Below are 21,894 nucleotides of genomic sequence, written 5' to 3' on the forward strand. Positions count from 1 at the left end.
GCCCATGCATCACTTATATGCATATATCTATGTAGTTAAACTCTAGGCATGATTTATGTTGCATTCATAACTGTTAAAGTGCCATGGATGTTGTTGTGGTAATTTGGAGCAGTGTGCGTGCGTTGGCGTGCGTGTGATGTGGTGTTGGCTATGGATAGGACGGGTAGACACGGCTTGAGATCTTCGCTGGGACCCAGTCCTTCGGGGTAGACACGGCTTGAGTTCTTCGCTGGGACCCGATTTGGTTATTAAGTGGAAGTCCGAGCTGAGTTCTTCGCTAGCACAGGTTAGATTTAAGAGAGCTGTATAGGGGATCAGCTCCCATATATTTATGAATTGACATTACTGGGTGCGTGAGTGCTCCAAATTACCTTTTTGTTGTTATGATGTGAAAATTATTGCTGATGTTGTATTTCACTCTACAGGGTGCATTAGCTTTAGATAGTTATAGAGATTATGGTTAAAATTGATATTTTACTCTCTGAGTCAAACGCTCACTCCTGTTCAATATTTTTTCAAGCCACAGGAGGATATTTTTGAGGTTAACCTGCTTTTCTCCCTCGCAGGTCATTTATTTATTTTTGTATAAACCTGTTAACTCTTAGAATTTCCGCATGTGTTAGAAATGTTTATTTGAATTGGGTCTGTAATATAAATTGTTATGTTAGACCTGTAAACTTATTATTTTATGCATGTTGATGGACTGGATGAGGGAGCTAAGCTCCCATTTATTTTTATGTTGTATGAGTATGTGGAGGGTGAGCTGAGCTCCCCAATTGATTATATAATATGTTTACAGGTTGGGTGAGTCAAAAACTTCCCATTGAAAGGTCCATTTTATGGCCGGACTCTGTCCGGTTGAATTCTTGAAATTGGGCCCAAATGTGCCTTAGAGTTGGGTTAAGGAATAGTTAGGCTTACTACGGGCCTCGGGGGCTTTAGGGTGGCCCAGGTCCTAGTGCCGGTCCGGCCCATAGGTTGGGTCGTGACAATAAATAAGACTACTAATTTTAAATTTATATAAATTTTAAAATTAATTATATAATAAAAATAAAGAAGAGTATTTTTGGAGATCCCAATATTTTCCCTCCTTCATACATTTATAGATAATTTGTAAATATATTATTTAATGGATAATACAAATATTTAAAGTTATCTATAAAACTGAGTTTAAATACAATAAGCTGTGTCAAATTAATTAATGATTTTTAGTGTGGGAAGAAAGACTTCACTTTTACCATCTTTTTGTTGAAGAAACATCTCATGATACTTTTGATTTATTTTTATTAATAAAAATAAGAAGTTGTATAACTTTTCTTGTTACTTTTACTTGATAGTGTTCTTATGTGATGAAAAACTCTTGATACCTATTTACTCGTGAAAAATAATTTTCTATTCTCTATTTTTTTTTCTAAGAAAATTTTTAAAAAAATAAAAGCTTGTTAACCTATAAATAATATAAAACAACTTTTTAATTAAAAAAATAAAAATATTCAAATATTTCACAATTAAAAAATAAATCATATAAAATATATTCAAAACTTATTTTATTTTCAAAATATTTTAATGTGTTATTTTAATTTATTTTATAATAATATATTTTTAATCATTTTAGATAAATTTTTTTCTAAGTAATTATTTAATTTTAGTTATTATAAAATAATTTTGATTATAAGAAAGTCATTGTTTTTTATTTGAAAACAGTTGAAAAATAAAAATTTTATTAAAAATGAAAATAATAGAAAACAACTTAAAATTATTTCCAATTCTTAGTTAAATTTTAAAAATTTGAAAAATTGATTTTAAAATTGACACATATGAATATAAAATTCTATTTTTTTAATTTTTTTAGAAAATTTTCTAGAAAACTACTCTAATTTTTCACAAGTGAATAGACTTTATTTTCACCATATTTTTATAGAGTTAACATATACTTTTGCTTGAATAAAAATCCTTGGAAAAAGTTTTTATTTAATAAATATTTATTTACATACAACTAGAATATAATGGAATTGTCTTTTAGAAAAATACTGTGGAAGTGTCTTTTAGGTGTTTTAATAATTTTGATTTAGACCCTTATTTTAATTTCTCAAATTTATTGCATCATACTTGCCTTGGTAAAAAAAAATTTATTAATTTTAAAGTTGATTAATTAATTAGTATAGAAATTTTTCTAAAATTATATATATATAAATCAAATTTGTAAGTTCGTAAAACGGGTATAAATAATATGCAATGCACGTTAAAAAAATACTAAAACAACAAGTTTTAATCTGACTAAACATAGATTTCTATCAAGCTTATTCTTATCAATTTCAACTTCAAATTAAAAAAAAAAAAATCTAATTTCAATATGACTTCAGATCACAACTGTATTGTGGACATACCTATCATAACACATCAATTTCATACATAATTATGTCATTACTATTAGGAGATAACATTGAAAGAAACAGTCTTTATTAATAATAGTAACACAAATGTGCAAATATTCAATTTGCAAAAGTGATTTATTGACAATATTTAAATGATAAATTGGGTGCTTCTTCTCTCCCTCTCTATTTTTCTTCTCTTTTCTTTTTCATATGAAAGACACATTATCATTTACATAACAATGAATCCGATCACCTTAAGCCTAACATGGCTATTGTAGTTCGCTGTAAAACAATGAAATGCCAATACAAGTATAGAAAGCATAATTTAGATGGCTTCACGCAAATTTTTCTTTTTTCTTCTTTAAAAGTTACACCACTGTTATCTCAGAGTTTTGTGCACTGTTGAAGCCCCACAGTGGCAAATGGCCGCTGTGATGAACTACCTTTTGGGAGGGGAATGCCAGAAAGGAAGTGTTTAATCATTGAAAGTGATCTTTCAGGCTGGTATGATGGTACTTGATGTCCAGCACCTCTTACTGTAACAAATGTCAAGTCCCCTTGATACACCTGCGAGTACCCACCAACCTGAAAAACATACAATTTTCAGTTTCTTTGCTTGGTTTTGATCTAGATAACGAGTGCTTGCAAGAAAATTTGCGGACCTAATAGGCCTCTACAAAATAATTACCTCCCCGTTAAGGTACCATGGATACCATTCAGTTTTTGTGGGAAGTTTCATTTTTGCAATTGAGTACTGTGTAGAAGTTACAGGTACCCTTCCATTGTATCACCACTGCAAGCCATTGTAACAAAAGATTTTAGCATAATGATTATGAGCATAGAAGATTTTTGCAAAGTAATTTAGGCCCCATGAGCAAGTAGGAATCACCATTCACCAATAAGCTACATAATGATTATGAGGATAATGGTTATAGTCACAGGTTTTTGAAACTTACCTGTATATCCAAACTCTTAATCCATTTGCCATGAATTCCTGTAGTAAGGGAATAACGGTTGATGGGCTATCCTTCCAACTATCCAATATATCACTGCAAGGTTCCCAATCATGATTAAGCTTAGTGACATTGGCATGCATGGCTTCTTGGACCTCAGGAGTATTGAAATAAGCATGCACATAATAGTCACTGCACGGATCAAAATACGCCAACTGAAAAACAAAGACAACCAAGTTACATATGTTATTTCCCTCCTATATTTACATATGTGAATCCCCACAAGGAATTGGGTTTATAATTAAACTTACCGAGGCCTGCTTGGGCTTGGCTGTGAGATTTCCATTGTGGCACAAAGGCCAGTAGATGTTATAAATATCAATATCAGCCGTATCATGATCGGCTTTGCCAGAAGCTAAATTGCACTCTCTGGACTGCTTGCTGACAAAATCAGGTGAGAAATTACAGTACTGATGGATCTTTTGCACTGTTTCTGGTGAAGTTAAAGCATGATTTCCGTACTAGTCATACATCCCTAGATTATCTGTTTCGTCATTGATTACTGCATTTCCAATCTGCATTTTCACATAGATATGGTTACTACGTTTAATATCTTTTTTAAAGTAAGAGAATGGACAGTGGGCCACATACTGCAATTCCTTTGAGGTTGATGGTGGTTTGGTTGGCCTTCTTGTTATGGTAAAGAATGGTATGTGCAAGTTGAGGCACGTAATGCCCTGCGTAGCTCTCCCCAGAAATGTACAAGTCCCTACTTTTATATTCAGGAAATCTTTTCAACCAATGTCTCAAAAACAAATAATTATCTGCAGCTGTTTTTCTATCTCCAAAGTCATTATAATCGGATGTCCTGTTAGAGTATGAAAACCCTACTCCAGCAGGCGACTCTAAAAACAGAACATTTGCAGCTGAAAGAAAGTTAAAAAGAAAAGGAAGAAAATTAATCCCAGTTTGGAATATGAAATTTTACAAATTTAATTCAGTTGATTTCTTTGTAGTTAATCTCATATTTATAATTAAAGAAAGAATTCTATTCTTTTTAACTTAAAAAATTTCATTTTCAAAAATAAATTGTATGAGAATTCAATTTAAAATGATTTATTTCAAATTAAACCTGAGTTTTCATTCATAGAATTATGTTCAGATCGAGAAATCAATCAACTGAAACTAAAGGAAAAAAAAAATTAATTCAGAAAAGATTTTTAAAAATACAGCTAATTAAGATATAAACCATTGATAATTAGGCAAATATTCAGCTATTAAACTATAAAAATCTTAGTTTAGAAAAGAAGAAGGTACCCTCATTCCATGAAAAATTGTTGTTATAAAGTGTTTTGCCATCACTATGTACTCTAAATGGTCCAAGCTCTTCCATTGCTCCATAAGCCAGAGATGAGCAACCAGGGCCTGTGAAGAACAAAAAAAATTAATCAAGTAATATTAGCAATGGAATTAACCAAAAAAATTGGGCATGCAATTATATCATTATGCCATAATAAAATAAAGTGATTAATTATGGGATAATTTTGATTTTAATGAGCAATTTTCTGTTTTGTTAGTTACCTACTTTTATGATTAATTAAGAAGATAAAAATATAAACAAATTTTTTTAAGAAACTAAAAATTATATTATAAAACACTGATATGCATATATTTTATATTTTAATTAATTTTTCTGTTATTCTAATTATTTTATTTGAGATATCATCATCTACTGATAAATAGTAATGTATTACAAGAACATTAATTGAATATCAAGTATTGCATGAATATGAAAGAGAATGCGTAACTAATACAGTGATTGATGATAGATAAGATACCAACTCTCTGTTAAGATTATTGACATTTCTGTAAATCATTCTCTCATTTAAAAAAAAAAAAAATAAAAAGTGCTTAAAATCCATTCATTTAAACAAATCGCCCACTAAATCACTAATTTATTGAAAAAAAAATAAGGAAAAAAAATAAAAGGGTATAGGGAAAATGATTATAGTTAAGGGAAAATTATTGACCAGATTCGGTTATCATTAGGGGTGAGCAGATTTCGGTTCAAATCGAAAAATTAAATCGAACCGAATTAATTCGGTTCAATCATTTGATTTTAAAATTTAATCGATTCGGTTCGGTTTTATATTATAAAAATTTCAATTAGTTTGGTTCGATTCGATTTTAAAGAGAAAAAAATCGGTTAAACTGAATCAAACCGAATTGTAATTTTATATATTCAAATCGAACCGAATCGATTTTTGAATTGATTTATTTTCATGGGGAATTTATTAATTATATTTAATTATATATATAAATTATTTAATTTCATTGATTAATGGTTACTAGGTTCAAACCAAAGTCAAAATTAGACCAAATAACTTGAAAATCAAGGTTAAATTAAAAAATAATCAAAAATTAAAAACAATCGGTTTGAATCGAATCGAATCGAAATAGAGTGGTTTGATTCGATTTGATTTTTCATTAATTTCAATTTGATTCGGTTTTTAAAATATGTAATTCGATTTTTATAATTTAATTGGGTTCGGTTTGAACCAAATGCTCACCCCTAGTTATCATGAAACCAATATACAATATATCTTTACATATAAAATAGGTGAAACTCACATAATATATATTTTAAATTCATGATAAATCAAGTCTAAGTAAGTTTTCCACTAATTACCTCCATTCAGCCACAGAAGAAGGGGCAATGACTCTTTTGAATGCTTAGCTTCAACAAAATAATAATAATAAGCCCTCCCAGCTGATTTATCCACAGTAATATAACCACCATATTGTTCAAATGCCACCTTAGGTTGCCCAGGCAAGCTCTGAATCCTATCATTTTTTTTAGAGCCTCCAACTGATGATAGATTTATACCAAAAAGAGTATCAACTATTTGCTTGTTCGCATCTGTAATTTCCTCTTCTTGGCTTAGATCAATCACCTCAAAAGGCCTTTTATCAATGCCGGAGTTTTCACTAAACTTGGCCTTGTTGAATTTTCCGAGTACTTCACCTTCCTTTGCTCCATAGCTTTCAGCCACAAAGCATGAAAGAATAAGAAAGAAAACAAGAAGAAAACATGGGTTTCTCTCCATGGTGTGTGAAGCTTCAGGGTTTTGATTTGTGGATTTAAACAAATTTAAGGTGTTTATATAGTGATCCTTTAAGAGGACTACCAAATGTAGATTCATATAGTTGTTGGAATTCTAAAATTGTATTTCACAGCTCAGTTTTTGCAGGTGATCTCATTGGTGAGGTTGGCCAATGCCTTTTTTTATTTCGGACAATGCATTTAGTCTATATAACTAGAAGGTGCCTTTCATAATCTTCCATTAAAGTATTCCAATAATTATTGGGGTTTTAAAAACCATGATCTATTTCCTCTTTCGCCATGTCTTTTTCCAAAAGAAATTCATGATAAGATCATATTTTATGCATTAAAAATATCCTATTAACTTCATACAAGAGACCATAAATTAACCATAAAGATTGCTTTATTATTTCAAATAGTAAAATATATTATACTTTCAAAAAATATTTTAAATATTATTATCTTATTTTATTTAATAATTATTGAAATTCAAGCATTGTAGTGGGCTTGCCAAAACAAATTCTGGCTTCCATCCTGACTATATGTGAATTATCTTGCGCTTGCAGAAACTGTTAGAAAATAACTAATGTCACACTTGATACTGGATTAATAAAGGATAATTATTTTTAATTTATCATTAATATTATTTAAATGTTTAAAATATTAAATATTAATTTTAAAAATCAAATTAATAATTATTTTATTTAAAAATTAAAATTTATATGAAAAACATTTAATTTTTTATTTTTTTAACCTTCCTTACAAGTAATATAGGTTTATTCCGTTTGCATAAATCAAGCTCATGAGTCATCTTTTGTACAAAAAGGAAAAAAAAATTGACCAAAGCCTATGGTTTTATTTCTTGTTAGCATAAATAAATTATTATTATTATTATTATTACTATATATATATATATATATATATATATATATATATATATATATATATATATATATATATATATATATATATATATATGATGTGAAAATAATTTAATTCACTAATAGCTTGAATGCATGTGTATCAAACATTGAATATACCAATATGGTATGCTGATTGATTTCTAGAACAAACAATTGTAGTAAAAATTAAATATTTATGTGAATTTTTAATTTGATTCAAATAATTTTAATTTTATTAGTTTAATTCTCATATTTTAAAATTATATCCAAAATTATTGAATTTATATAATATATGTCAACCTTATCCTTTCTATGTTTATTTCAATTTCAATTATTTATAATAATTAGGTTAATTAGTATTATTATTAATTTCTTAGCATATTTTTTCACATTATTTCTATAAAAGTAGCAAAAATTTTATTAGCATATGTTGGCCCTTTTTTATTTTTTTTCTTACTACAAAATAGTAAAATGATTGACAAAATTTCCTATTAAAAATAGATCTATATATATGTAAAAAATACAATTTTATCCATTTATTTTAAATTTAAGGATTGGGATTGTTAATATTTATCACAACATTTTTATTTGTACTACTATTTAAAGTGCGTGTGTTGCACGTGCATAAAATCGAAAAAATAAAATATAATATTAAATTATATATGTAATTCATTATTTAAAATATACTATAAATATGATATATTTAGTTATATATAAATACATAATTCATTATGTTAAAATTATATAATATATCTAAAAAATTATAAAATAAACATGTATAAAATTAATAGTTCTTTTATTTGATAGAATTTAGTACTGTGTGATACAATATGATTCCAAGTGTAATTATTGATAAAGAAATAATTCTGTCAAAATAATAAAATATATTTAATCTGGTGCATTTCAGCTCTAATATCAATTCTTATTTAGAATAATAAATGCCGTGCATAATTTTACTCTCAATGCTTAAAAAAAAAAGAAAATAAAAAATATAATAATTGTAATAATATATTATATTTTTAAAAAAATTGGTGAAAATATAAAGTAAAATTTGAAATCTGCAATCATTTATAAATTAAATATTTTGATAAATTAAATTTAATTTAGGTTCAGGAATTAGATTTTTGTATAATGTATAGGAATATTAGGAAAATAAAATTATAAAAAGAATAAAAAGTTAAGAAAAATTACTATTCCTACATTTTTTACAATTTCATTAGAATTTTATTTTTTAGTATTTAATTTATGTTAGTTAATATCTTTTATAAATTATATAAAATTATCAAAGTATTTTAATAAGTTTACAATATTTAGCTGGTAAGAAAATTCTAAGACTTATAAAAGATATTGAATATATATAAAACACAATTTTATTAGAATTCTATTTTAATATTTAATTTATATTAATTAATATGTGTTATAAATAACATAAAATTAAGAGAATATTTTAATTTGTTCACAATTGTAATAATATAATATATTTTAAAACCTTTTTTATAAAAATATAAAGTAAACTTGAAAATTGCAATTATTTAAATATTAAATATTTTAATAAATTTAATTTTGATTTAGCAGTAGAAATTGAATTTAGATATTTGGAAAATAAAATTATAAAAAAGTAAGAATAGTGAAAAATAACTAATTCTACGATTTTTTATAATTTCAGTAAAATTTTATTTTTTAATAAGTAATTTATATGAATTAATATCTTTTATAAATAAAATAAATTTATAAAGGTATTTTAATAGATTTACAATATCTAATTGGCAAGAAAATTTTAAGACGTATAAAATGTCTTGAATATATATAAAACATAATTTTATTAGGATTCTATTTTTAATACTTAATTTATATTAATTAATATTTATTATGAATAAAAAATTATAAAATTATAAGGGTCTATTAGTCCGTTCAAAAGTTTAGCCTCTCATTTATACATTTATATATATTAGCATTTGAAACACATGCGTTGCATGTTTATTGAACTAGTTTATAACATGTGTGTATTTTATTTACATAGAAAATAATTAACTATTAATTTAATTACTTCATTAAAATTTTAAAATTTTTACAATAGTTAATATTATAGTTCAATTAGTGCTATAACATATATAGATATTTGAAATGTTTTTATATCATTTATTTTGTTGTTAGAAAGTTTGTTCATATCTACAATAAAATTGTAAAATAATTCTTTTTTTGAGATATGATCATTTATTTTCTCTGACAGTATTTTGTGAGTATTACTTTAAATTTTAAGCCCATTAATATATTTAATATTAAATGATTAATAATGATACATTATCAACATTGATTACCTCTAATTTAATAATAAGTATTATGATTGATAATTTATTAGAAAAGAAAAATTGAGAAAACCATCATACTCATTGAGAATTATGAAAACTTAAAATATATAATTGCTTGTGTGATCATTAATCCAAAATCTTGGTTGATTTGAAAGACATTTTTCTAATTTGAGTGAGAGAAATATTTCTCAATAGAATGGGGGTATATGTCATACATATAGTAGAACTCCTATTTTAGTGTTATTCTTAATTAAATCAGGATTGGATTGACTAACATTATAAATAGGAGTATTGTGAGAATGTTATTCAGCTTTGCCAATGGAGAGTGGCTTCGCCTATTAAAGAGAGCGGCTTTCAGATCATGAATGGGGCTATCGCCCATTATAGAGAGGGACTTTGCCCACTGCTAAGGAATGGCTTTTACCCATTGAAGACAAGGCTTTTAGCTCATTGAGTGGGGTTGTCACCCATTGCAGGGAAGGCTTTGCTAATTACTGAGGATTTGGCTTTACCTATTGATGAAGGGCTCTTACCCATTGCAATCCCATAGAGTAAGAAAGGCTTCGGCCTAAGGTAGAGAAGGACATAGTCCAAGAAGAAGGAGCTATTGTCCTTTATAGTTGAAAACACCATTTGTGGTGGTTGTGTAGTAATAATTAAAATAATAAATATATTGGTTATGTCTAGAGGAGATTGAGATGATTAACTAATATATTTACTATGAACAGTTTTTATGAGGGTTCTCTTGAGTGTGATGGGTTAATAGAAAGTGATGCTATTGGAAGTTCCTAGGATCTGGTCTTAATATTACGTAAGCCTACATTAAAGAAAAAGAATGAGGTGGGTGGCCTTCTGGCAAGCCATTTCGACGCTCAAGTCAAAGAACTGGGTATGAAAATATTGAAAGAACTATAATGAGATTTTGAGAATAAGAATATGCGTACCTTGTTTCTGGTTATTTAGTTGGTATTTATAGGCCTTCTAAGGAAATAGCTATTGCTTTGTTTATGGAGATAATCTCAGCTAATATATTGAGATTGTCCTTATGAAATCCGCTCTTGCTTCATTATTGACGTGATATTGCTCGATACATGAGATCCAGTCTTGATTCTTACTTGGTATATGAGATCCAGTCTTGCTTAATTACTAGCATGATTATTGCTCAGCACATCTTTTGTTCACCTTGTTAGGTGATTGAAGGTATTTTGTTCTGTCTTATTTCAGTCTCATAGTCCTTTGGCCAGTATTTGACCCTTTCGACTGCCATGCTATATATTTGTGTGGATTTGACTATTTGATTCGGATTTTTAGGCATGTAGTATCATTAGTCCCCCCCCCCCCACCCTGATATTTATGAACCTTTAGGTTTGTGTTGTTGTTCGTCTAGCTAGGATATGACATGTCTATTGTCTGGTTCTTTTTAGCTATCGTGTTTACCCTTGTGGCTAGCTATCAGGCATGCTTTGAGTGATCTTTTTAATCTGAGTTGTCATCATTGAATTTTTCTCGATATGTGAAAAGGCTGTTCAGCGACAAATGTGACGGTTCGTATTTCAAAATCAATTATTGTCTACTTTTATTTCTATAAAATCCTTGTTTCTCATTCTTTCTTTTTTCATTTCCTTGTATTTTTGCTATCTAATTTGTGATTTCCAATGGCTTTTTTTGTTGTTCTATCTTTGCATTTTGGTACTCCGGTGAAGGTATTTCTTTTTCCTTTTCCTAATTTATCCCTTTATACTTTTATTTTTCATTGAGAATGAGTATTGAGTGGCAACGGTGATTCGAGTGCCACCTTTCAGTCACCAGCCATCATCTATAACCATGATTTTAGTACTCGTGAACTATTTTTATAATTTGACCAAAGTCCAACAAAAGTTATGGAGGCTCTAGAAACTATGGATCCGACTATCATTGGTGCCTCTTATGCTCCTAGTGTTCGTCCGATTTCGAATGTAAAGGCAAGCTCCTCCGGTCTAAATATGTCGAGGGGGGTTTTTGAAATGCAGTCCTCATTGTCTGGGTGGGACCTGTAACACCCTAAATTTTTAAATAATTATTTTATGTGATTATATGATTTTTGAATGGTTTGGTGAGCCTAGGTGGGGCCATATGATATTGATGAGATGTGGATATGGGAAATATGTTTTAGAAGTGTTATTTGGATCATTTTGCAGGTTGGGTAGGTCCTAGGTATAGGGGGAATTCTACCAAATTTTTGGCAAAACTTAGGATTTGTCCTTTGACTCTTTGAAGTTTTATTTGAATAAATATTGATAAAAAAATTTTTGATATAATGTTTAAGTGAGCCGGGCCAGCCTTCCTCCTCCACCTAGCCGCCGCAGTAATCAACGGTTAATTTGTGAGTAGATATTGATTTTATTTGTAATTTCAATATTATTACATATTCAAGGTATGCTCATGCATCACATATAAATATATGTATGTAGTTAAATATTAGACACGCTCTGTGTTGCATTTTTTATTGTTTGAGATATGCTTGTAGATGTCGCCTTAAGGTAATTTAGAGCTATGCTCGTGTTTCGGTGTGCATGTGGTGTGGTGTGATGGATATGGGTAGGACGGGCAAATCGGCTTGAGCTAGTCTCGCTTGGGGCTCGATTTTTTTTGAGAAAGTCGAGGTGAGTACGGCTTTGAGTTGATCTCATTGACCCCCGCATTTGGATTATTAAGCAAAAGTCCGGCTCGAGTTGATCTCGCTGGTAGGCCTTGGATTGAGAGAGCTGTATAGGAGATCAGCTCCCATATGTATTTTAATTGATGTGATATATGGGTGTGTGAGTGCTTCAAATTATTCTTTGTGCGAGTATTGTTTGAATTTGATAAAATTTGCTGATCGATATTGCATTCCATCCTTAGAGATGCATTAGAATTAGATAGTTATAAAAATTATTTTTAAAATCAATATCTTATTCTATGAGTCGAACGCTCATTCCTGTTCACCCGTTTTTCCCAAGTTTAGGAGAGCTTTTTCTTATAATTAATCTGTCTCCTCCTTCGCAGGTTCATTGGTACCCTGATTATATTTATTATTGTTGATTTGAATTTTAGAACTCCACATGTGCTAGGGCATTTTATTTAGCTGGGTCTGTAAAAGATTAATTATTGAATTTGTTAACATATTGAATACGCATGTGTGGACTTATGGTTTTATTTGCTTGTATGGATGAGGGAACTGGGCTCCCAGTGATCATTTTATGTTGACTGAGGATATTGTGGGTGAGTTGAGCTCTCCAAATGATTATATATTGTGATTACAGGTCGGGTGAGTTGAAAACTCCTCGTTGGATGGTGCTGGATATGGTTGGACTCTGTCCAGTTATTTTCTTGAAATGGATTTTGAAATTGGGCTTATAGATTGGGTTTGAACAGTGAGGCTTACTACGGGCTTTGGGGGCCTTATACCGACCCAAGTTCTAGTACCGGTTCAGCCTATAATTTGGGTCATGACAATGTTGGTATCAGAGCTTAGGCTCTAGATTCATGGGAAGTACATGTCTAAGGCTTAAGAAGAGTCTGGTTAGGGATTCACATGCGAAGTATATGATCCTGTTTCATCTTCTTCTGTAATTCTTTATTTCTAGATTCTGCATTATTTCTCCAGTAATATAATAGTGTTTCAGTTACTGTCTTGGTTTTTGTAAAGTACGTAGAGATGTGAAATAGAGTTAGCAAACATATTGAGGTCTACCATTGGGTTACATGCTCTAAGAGATGCTGTGTTTCTCCTAGTATAGGGTTAAGTGGTGTACCTATCTAGTACAAGGCACAAGAACATAAAGGTGAATTGTGGCCATGTTGCCCTAGATAGGGGTGAGGGTACTACTGCTAGCAATCGTCAGTGGATAGCCCTATCAAAGTAACTTTATGGTACCAATGGGTTCAAGAGAGATAAGAGATTGGAAAACCTGGTTTGTTGGGATATACTGTAATAACTATGCAATATTCTCGATATTTGTGATGAAAACTATATCAAAGCATTTACCTAAACCTTTTATTATTACTAAAATTGCTCCAAACATTTTTATATTAATCTATATTTTGATTTATTCATAAATAATTATTATGAAGAAATTGCCCTCTATTAAGGGATATAATTTTATTAAGACTTTTTTAATCTGAATTAAGCAAAATAAGAATCATATAAAAAGTACCCAAATTTATTTAATGCCTTTTATTAAGTAATAGTAGCTTCTTTTAACATGCTTGCACGTTATTTATACTCGCTATATATATTCGTGAATTAATTATTTTTATACATGAATTTTATTAATTTTTGTATATACTATAATATTATTATAATATATTGATTTTTTAATAAAAATTTTTTAAGTATTGTGTTTCGAATTTTTTAATTTGAGAATATAAATAATAAAAAAATTGTAAAAATTTCTTTTATAATATAATAAAGCTCATTTATATTATATTATAATGTTTGAAATTTTTTATTTAAATATTTCATACTCTAATAACTCTAAATAAATATTATGAAAGGGTGATCTTAAACATTATTCTACAATATTTGAAATAATTTTAACAATATATATTTTGTAGTTTTAAATAATGTTAACAATATATCAATAATGAAATAACAATATGTCAATTAAAATCATTTATTATTCTAAAATAGTAGTGTTTATAATAAAAAAATAATATAGAAAATACTTAAGAACTATTACTAAAATAAATTAACATAATAATATTCTTTCCTATTTTTTAAAGGTAGTGTTCATAAAAAAATAAAAGAAATTAATGAACATGTAAAAAAAATTTTATAATAAATTATTTCGATACTGTGCATTTTAGTTTCTATTGAAATAATTCTAATATATTATCATGTAGCATAATTATTATTAAAATTTTAATTTATGTTTACAATTTTAATATTAGAAAATTGAAATTTTCAAGGATTTAGCAATAAATATTCCATCTCTAAATATTATTAGTAACGATATTGCATGGCTTTATTCATAAAAGTATTAGCGACGAGTTTTGTGTTGCTAAAAGATGATGTTGTATTGATAAAATATTACTATAATTTGTGTCACTAAAGGTATTAGCAACGAAGTGATAGGATTATTGGCAAATTCTTTGTCGCTAATATATGTTGCTGGTGACAAATCATCTCTGTCGCTATAAGTACATTTTTGTATTTTTATAAATAATAAAAATAAGGAAAAGTATTTTTAGAAATCCCAACTTGCTTACTTTTATATATTATATAAAATATTTAATTTTATAATTATAAATAATTATTTTAAATTATTAAAAAAAACTTAAGTAAGTAAAATTTAAATATAAATAGGACTACTAATTTTAAATTTATATAAATTTTAAAATTAATAATATAATAAAAATAACGAAGAGTATTTTTGGAGATCCCAATATTTCTCCTCCTTCATACATTTATAGATAATTTAAAAATATATTATTTAATGAATAATATAAATATTTAAAATTATCTATAAAACTGAGTTTAAATACAATAAGCTGTGTCAAATTAATTAATGATTTTTAGTGTGGGAAGAAAGACTTCACTTTTACCATCTTTTTGCTGAAGAAACATCTCATGATACTTTTGATTTATTTTTATTAATAAAAATAAGAAGTTGTATAACTTTTCATGTTACTTTTACTTGATAGTGTTCTTATGTGATGAAAAACTCTTGGTACCTATTTACTTGTGAAAAATAATTTTCTATTCTCTATTTTTTTTTTCTAAGAAAATTTTTAAAAAAATAAAAAGCATGTTCACCTATAAATAATATAAAACAACTTTTTAATTAAAAAAATTAAAATATTCAAATATTTCACAATTAAAAAATAAATCATATAAAATATATTCAAAACTTATTTTATTTTCAAAATATTTTAATGTGTTATTTTAATTTATTTTATAATAATATATTTTTAATCATTTTAGATAATTTTTTTGCTAAGTAATTATTTAATTTTAGTTATTATAAAATAATTTTGATTATAAGAAAGTCATTGTTTTTTATTTGAAAACAGTTGAAAAATAAAAATTTTATTAAAAATGAAAATAATAGAAAACAACTTAAAATTATTTCCAATTCTTAGTTAAATTTTAAAAATTTGGAAAATTAATTTTAAAATTGACACCTATGAATATAAAACTCTATTTTTTTATTTTTTTTAGAAAATTTTTTAGAAAACTACTCTAATTTTTCACAAGTGAATAGACTTTATTTTCACCATATTTTTATAGAGTTAACATATGCTTTTGCTTGAATAAAAATCCTTGGAAAAAGTTTTTCTTTAATAAGTATTTATTTACATACAACTATAATATAATGGAATTGTCTTTTAGAAAAATACTGTGGAAGTGTCTTTTAGGTGTTTTAATAATTTTGATTTAGACCCTTATTTTAATTTCTCAAATGTATTGTATCATACTTGCCTTGGTAAAAAAATTTTATTAATTTTAAAGTTTATTAATTAATTAGTATAGAAATTTTTCTAAAATTATATATATATAAATCAAATTTGTAAGTTCGTAAAACGGGTATAAATAATATGCAATGCACGTTAAAAAAATACTAAAACAACAAGTTTTAATCTGACTAAACATAGATTTCTATCAAACTTATTCATATCAATTTCAATTTCAAATTAAAAAAAAAAAATCTAATTTCAATATGACTTCAGATCACAACTGTATTGTGGACATACCTATCATAACACATCAATTTCATACATAATTATGTCATTACTATTAGGAGATTACATTGAAAGAAACAGTCTTTATTAATAATAGTTAACACAAATGTGCAAATATTCAATTTGCAAAAGTGATTTATTGACAATATTTAAATGATAAATTGGGTGCTTCTTCTCTCCCTCTCTATTTTTCTTCTCTTTTCTTTTTCATATGAAAGACACATTATCATTTACATAACAATGAATCCGATCACCTTAAGCCTAACATGGCTATTGTAGTTCATTGTAAAACAATGAAATGCAAATACAAGTAGAGAAAGCATAATTTAGATGGCTTCACGCAAATTTTTCTTTTTTCTTCTTTAAAAGTTACACTACTGTCATCTCAGAGTTTTGTGCACTGTTGAAGACCCACTATGGCAAATGGCCGCCATGATGAACTACCTTTGGGAGGGGATTGCCAGAAAGGAAGTGTTTAATCATTGAAAGTGATCTTTCAGGCTGGTATGATGGTACTTGATGTCCAGCACCTCTTACTGTAACAAATGTCAAGTCCCCTTGATACACCTGCGAGTACCCACCAACCTGAAAAACATACAATTTTCAGTTTCTTTGCTTGGTTTTGATCTAGATAACGAGTGCTTGCAAGAAAATTTGCGGACCTAATAGGCCTCTACCAAATAATTACCTCCCCGTTAAGGTACCATGGATACCATTCAGTTTTTGTGGGAAGTTTCATTTTTGCAATTGAGTACTGTGTAGAAGTTACAGGTACCCTTCCATCTGTATCACCACTGCAAGCCATTGTAACAAAAGATTTTAGCATAATGATTATGAGCATAGAAGATTTTTGCAAAGTAATTTAGGCCCCATGAGCAAGTAGGAATCACCATTCACCAATAAGCTACATAATGATTATGAGGATAATGGTTATAGTCACAGGTTTTTGAAACTTACCTGTATATCCAAACTCTTAATCCATTTGCCATGAATTCCTGTAGTAAGGGAATAACGGTTGATGGGCTATCCTTCCAACTACCCAATATATCACTGCAAGGTTCCCAATCATGATTAAGCTTAGTGACATTGGCATGCATGGCTTCTTGGACCTCAGGAGTATTGAAATAAGCTTGCACATAATAGTCACTGCACGGATCAAAATACGCCAACTGAAAAACAAGGCAACCAAGTTACATATGTTATTTCCCTCCTATATTTACATATGTGAATCCCCGCAAGGAATTGGGTTTATAATTAAACTTACCGAGGCCTGCTTGGGCTTGGCTGTGAGATTTCCATTGTGGCACAAAGGCCAGTAGATGTTATAAATATCAATATCAGCTGTATCATGATCGGCTTTGCCAGAAGCTAAATTGCACTCTCTGGACTGCTTGCTGACAAAATCAGGTGAGAAATTACAGTACTGATGGATCTTTTGCACTGTTTCTGGTGAAGTTAAAGCATGATTTCCGTAGTAGTCATACATCCCTAGATTATCTGTTTCGTCATTGATTACTGCATTTCCAATCTGCATTTTCACATAGATATGGTTACTACGTTTAATATCTTTTTTAAACTAAGAGAATGGACAGTGGGCCACATACTGCAATTCCTTTGAGGTTGATGATGGTCTGGTTGGCCTTCTTGTTATGGTAAAGAATGGTATGTGCAAGTTGAGGCACGTAATGCCCTGCGTAGCTTTCCCCAGAAATGTACAAGTCCCTACTTTTATATTCAGGAAATCTTTTCAACCAATGTTTCAAAAACAAATAATTATCTGCAGCTGTTTTTCTATCTCCAAAGTCATTATAATCGGATGTCCTGTTAGAGTATGAAAACCCTACTCCAGCAGGCGACTCTAAAAACAGAACATTTGCAGCTGAAAGAAAGTTAAAAAGAAAAGGAAGAAAATTAATCCCAGTTTGGAATATGAAATTTTACAAATTTAATACAGTTGATTTCTTTGTAGTTAATCTCATATTTATAATTAAAGAAAGAATTCTATTCTTTTTAACTTAAAAAATTTCATTTTCAAAAATAAATTGTATGAGAATTCAATTTAAAATGATTTATTTCAAATTAAACCTGAGTTTTCATTCATAGAATTATGTTTAGATCGAGAAATCAATCAACTGAAACTAAAGGAAAAAAAAATTAATTCAGAAAAGATTTTTAAAAATACAGCTAATTAAGATATAAACCATTGATAATTAGGCAAATATTCAGCTATTAAACTATAAAAATCTTAGTTTAGAAAAGAAGAAGGTACCCTCATTCCATGAAAAATTGTTGTTATAAAGTGTTTTGCCATCACTATGTACTCTAAATGGTCCAAGCTCTTCCATTGCTCCATAAGCCAGAGATGAGCAACCAGGGCCTGTGAAGAACAAAAAAAATTAATCAAGTAATATTAGCAATGGAATTAACCAAAAAAATTGGGCATGCAATTATATCATTATGCCATAATAAAATAAAGTGATTAATTATGGGATAATTTTGATTTTAATGAGCAATTTTCTGTTTTGTTAGTTACCTACTTTTATGATTAATTAAGAAGATAAAGATATAAACATATTTTTTTAAGAAACTAAAAATTATATTATAAAACACTGATATGCATATATTTTATATTTTAATTAATTTTTCTGTTATTCTAATTATTTTATTTGAGATATCATCATCTACTGATAAATAGTAATGTATTACAAGAACATTAATTGAATATCAAGTATTGCATGAATATGAAAGAGAATGTGTAACTAATACAGTGATTGATGATAGATTAGATACCAACTCTCTGTTAAGATTATTGACATTTCTGTTAATCATTCTCTCATTTAAAAAAAAAAATAAAAGGTGCTTAAAATCCATTCATTTAAACAAATCTCCCACTAAATCACTAATTTATTGAAAAAAATAAAGGAAAAAAAAATAAAAGGGTATAGGGAAAATGATTATAATTAAGGGAAAATTATTGACCAGACTCGGTTATCATTAGGGGTGAGCAAATTTCGATTTAAATAGAAAAATCGAACCGAACCGAATTAATTTGGTTCAATCGGTTCGATTTTAAAATTTAATCGACTCGGTTCGATTTTATATTATAAAAATTTTGATTATTTCAGTTCGGTTCAATTTTAAAAAGAAAAAACCGATTAAACTGAACCAAACCGAATTGTAATTTTATATATTCAAATCGAAATGAATCGATTTTGAATTGATTTATTTTTATGGGGAATTTATTAATTATATTTAATTATATATATAAATTGTTTAATTTCATTGATTAATGGTTATTAGATTCAAACTAAAATCAAAATTAGACCAAATAACTTGAAAATCAAGGTTAAATTAAAAAGTCAATCAAAAATAAAACCTATGGGTTTGAATCAAATCGAACCGAAATAGAGCAGTTTGGTTCGATTTGATTTTTCATCAATTTCAGTTTGGTTCGGTTTTTAAAATATGTAATTCGATTTTCATAATTTAATTGGGTTCGGTTCGGTTCGAACCGAATGCTCACCCCTAGTTATCATGAAACCAAGATACAATATATATAGTGAGATTCACGTATAAAACTGGTGAAACTCACATAATATGTATTTTGAATTCATGATAAATCAGATCTAAGTAAGTTTTCCACTAATTACCTCCATTCAGCCACAGAAGAAGGGGCAATGACTCTTTTGAATGCTTAGCTTCAACAAAATAATAATAATAAGCCCTCCCAGCTGATTTATCCACAGTAATATAACCACCATATTGTTCAAATGCCACCTTAGGTTGCCCAGGCAAGCTCTGAATCCTATCATTTTCTTTAGAGCCTCCAACTGATGATAGATTTATACCAAAAAGAGTATCAACTATTTGCTTGTTCGCATCTGTAATTTCCTCTTCTTGGCTTAGATCAATCACCTCAAAAGGCCTTTTATCAATGCCAGAGTTTTCACTAAACTTGGCCTTGTTGAATTTTCCGAGTACTTCACCTTCCTTTGCTCCATAGCTTTCAGCCACAAAGCATGAAAGAATAAGAAAGAAAACAAGAAGAAAACATGGGTTTCTCTCCATGGTGTGTGAGGTTTCAGGGTTTTGATTTGTGGATTTAAACAAATTTAAGGTGTATATATAGTGATCCTTTAAGAGGACTACCAAATGTAGACTCATATAGTTGTTGGAATTCTAAAATTGTATTTCACAGCTCAGTTTTTGCAGGTGATATCATTGGTGAGGTTGGCCAATGTCTTTTTTTATTTAGGACAATGCATTTAGTCTATATAACTAGAAGGTGCCTTTCATAATCTTCCATTAAAGTATTCCAATAATTATTGGGGTTTTAAAAACCATGATCTATTTCCTCTTTCTCCATGTCTTTTTCCAAAAGAAATTCATGATAAGATCATATTTTATGCATTAAAAATATCCTATTAACTTCATACAAGAGACCATAAATTAACCATAAAGATTGCTTTATTATTTCAAATAGTAAAATATATTATACTTTCAAAAAATATTTTAAATATTATTATCTTATTTTATTTAATAATTATTGAAATTCAAGCATTGTAGTGGGCTTGCCAAAACAAATTCTGGCTTCCATCCTGACTATATGTGAATTATCTTGCGCTTGCAGAAACTGTTAGAAAATAACTAATGTCACACTTGATACGGGATTAATAAAGGATAATTATTTTTAATTTATCATTAATATTATTTAAATGTTTAAAATATTAAATATTAATTTTAAAAATAAATTAATAATTATTTTATTTAAAAATTAAAATTTATATGAAAAACATTTAATTTTTTATTTTTTTAACCTTCCTTACAAGTAATATAGGTTTATTCCGTTTGCATAAATCAAGCTCATGAGTCATCTTTTGTACAAAAAGGAAAAAAAATTTTGACCAAAGCCTATGGTTTTATTTCTTGTTAGCATAAATAAATTATTATTATTACTATATATATATGATGTGAAAATAATTTAATTCACTAATACCTTGAATGCATGTGTATCAAACATTGAATATATCAATATGGTATGCTGATTGATTTCTAGAACAAACAATTGTAGTAAAAATTAAATATTTATGTGAATTTTTAATTTCATTCAAATAATTTTAATTTTATTAGTTTAATTCTCATATTTTAACATTATATCCAAAATTATTGAATTTATATAATATATGTCAACCTTATCCTTTCTATGTTTATTTCAATTTCAATTATTTATAATAATTAGGTTAATTAGTATTATTATTAATTTCTTAGCATATTTTTTCACATTATTTCTATAAAAGTAGCAAAAATTTTATTAGCATATGTTGGCCCTTTTTTTTTTTTTCTTACTACAAAATAGTAAAATGATTGACAAAATTTCCTATTAAAAATAGATCTATATGTATGTAAAAAATACAATTTTATCCATTTATTTTAAATTTAAGGATTGGGATTGTTAATATTTGTCACAACTTTTTTATTTGTACTACTATTTGAAGTGCGTGCGTTGCACGTGCATAAAATCGAAAAAATAAAATATAATATTAAACTATA

The 21,894-nt window shown here is 27.8% G+C and overlaps 1 protein-coding gene and 1 pseudogene across 1 annotated transcript; both read right to left on the reverse strand.

Moving 5' to 3' along the window:
- Positions 1-2,759: 2,759 nt before the first annotated feature.
- Positions 2,760-6,435, reverse strand: LOC131172928 (serine carboxypeptidase-like 40; annotated as a pseudogene).
- A 10,094-nt stretch (positions 6,436-16,529) lies between these two features.
- On the reverse strand, positions 16,530-20,412 carry LOC131173191 (serine carboxypeptidase-like 40). The gene is made up of 7 exons (XM_058135147.1): positions 19,995-20,412; positions 18,614-18,721; positions 17,949-18,223; positions 17,609-17,872; positions 17,302-17,513; positions 17,033-17,138; positions 16,530-16,929 (listed from the first exon to the last, which is right to left on the reverse strand). The coding sequence occupies exons 1-7, from the start codon at positions 20,410-20,412 to the stop codon at positions 16,759-16,761; spliced, it is 1,554 nt and encodes a 517-aa protein (XP_057991130.1). The 3' UTR covers positions 16,530-16,758.
- Positions 20,413-21,894: the final 1,482 nt, after the last annotated feature.

The sequence above is a fragment of the Hevea brasiliensis genome, chromosome 14 (assembly GCF_030052815.1).
Source record: "Hevea brasiliensis isolate MT/VB/25A 57/8 chromosome 14, ASM3005281v1, whole genome shotgun sequence".
In the NCBI taxonomy this organism is placed as follows: Eukaryota; Viridiplantae; Streptophyta; class Magnoliopsida; order Malpighiales; family Euphorbiaceae; genus Hevea; species Hevea brasiliensis.

Bases quoted from the DNA above. Each gene is read 5' to 3' on its own strand.
- LOC131173191 (XM_058135147.1), bottom strand. From the start codon at position 20,412: ATGGAGAGAAACCCATGTTTTCTTCTTGTTTTCTTTCTTATTCTTTCA. The intron at 18,722-19,994 runs GTAATTAGTGGA...TGTTCTTCACAG, and splicing joins TCTTCTGTGGCTGAATGGAG to GCCCTGGTTGCTCATCTCTG. The intron at 18,224-18,613 runs GTACCTTCTTCT...ACTTTCTTTCAG, and splicing joins CAATTTTTCATGGAATGAGG to CTGCAAATGTTCTGTTTTTA.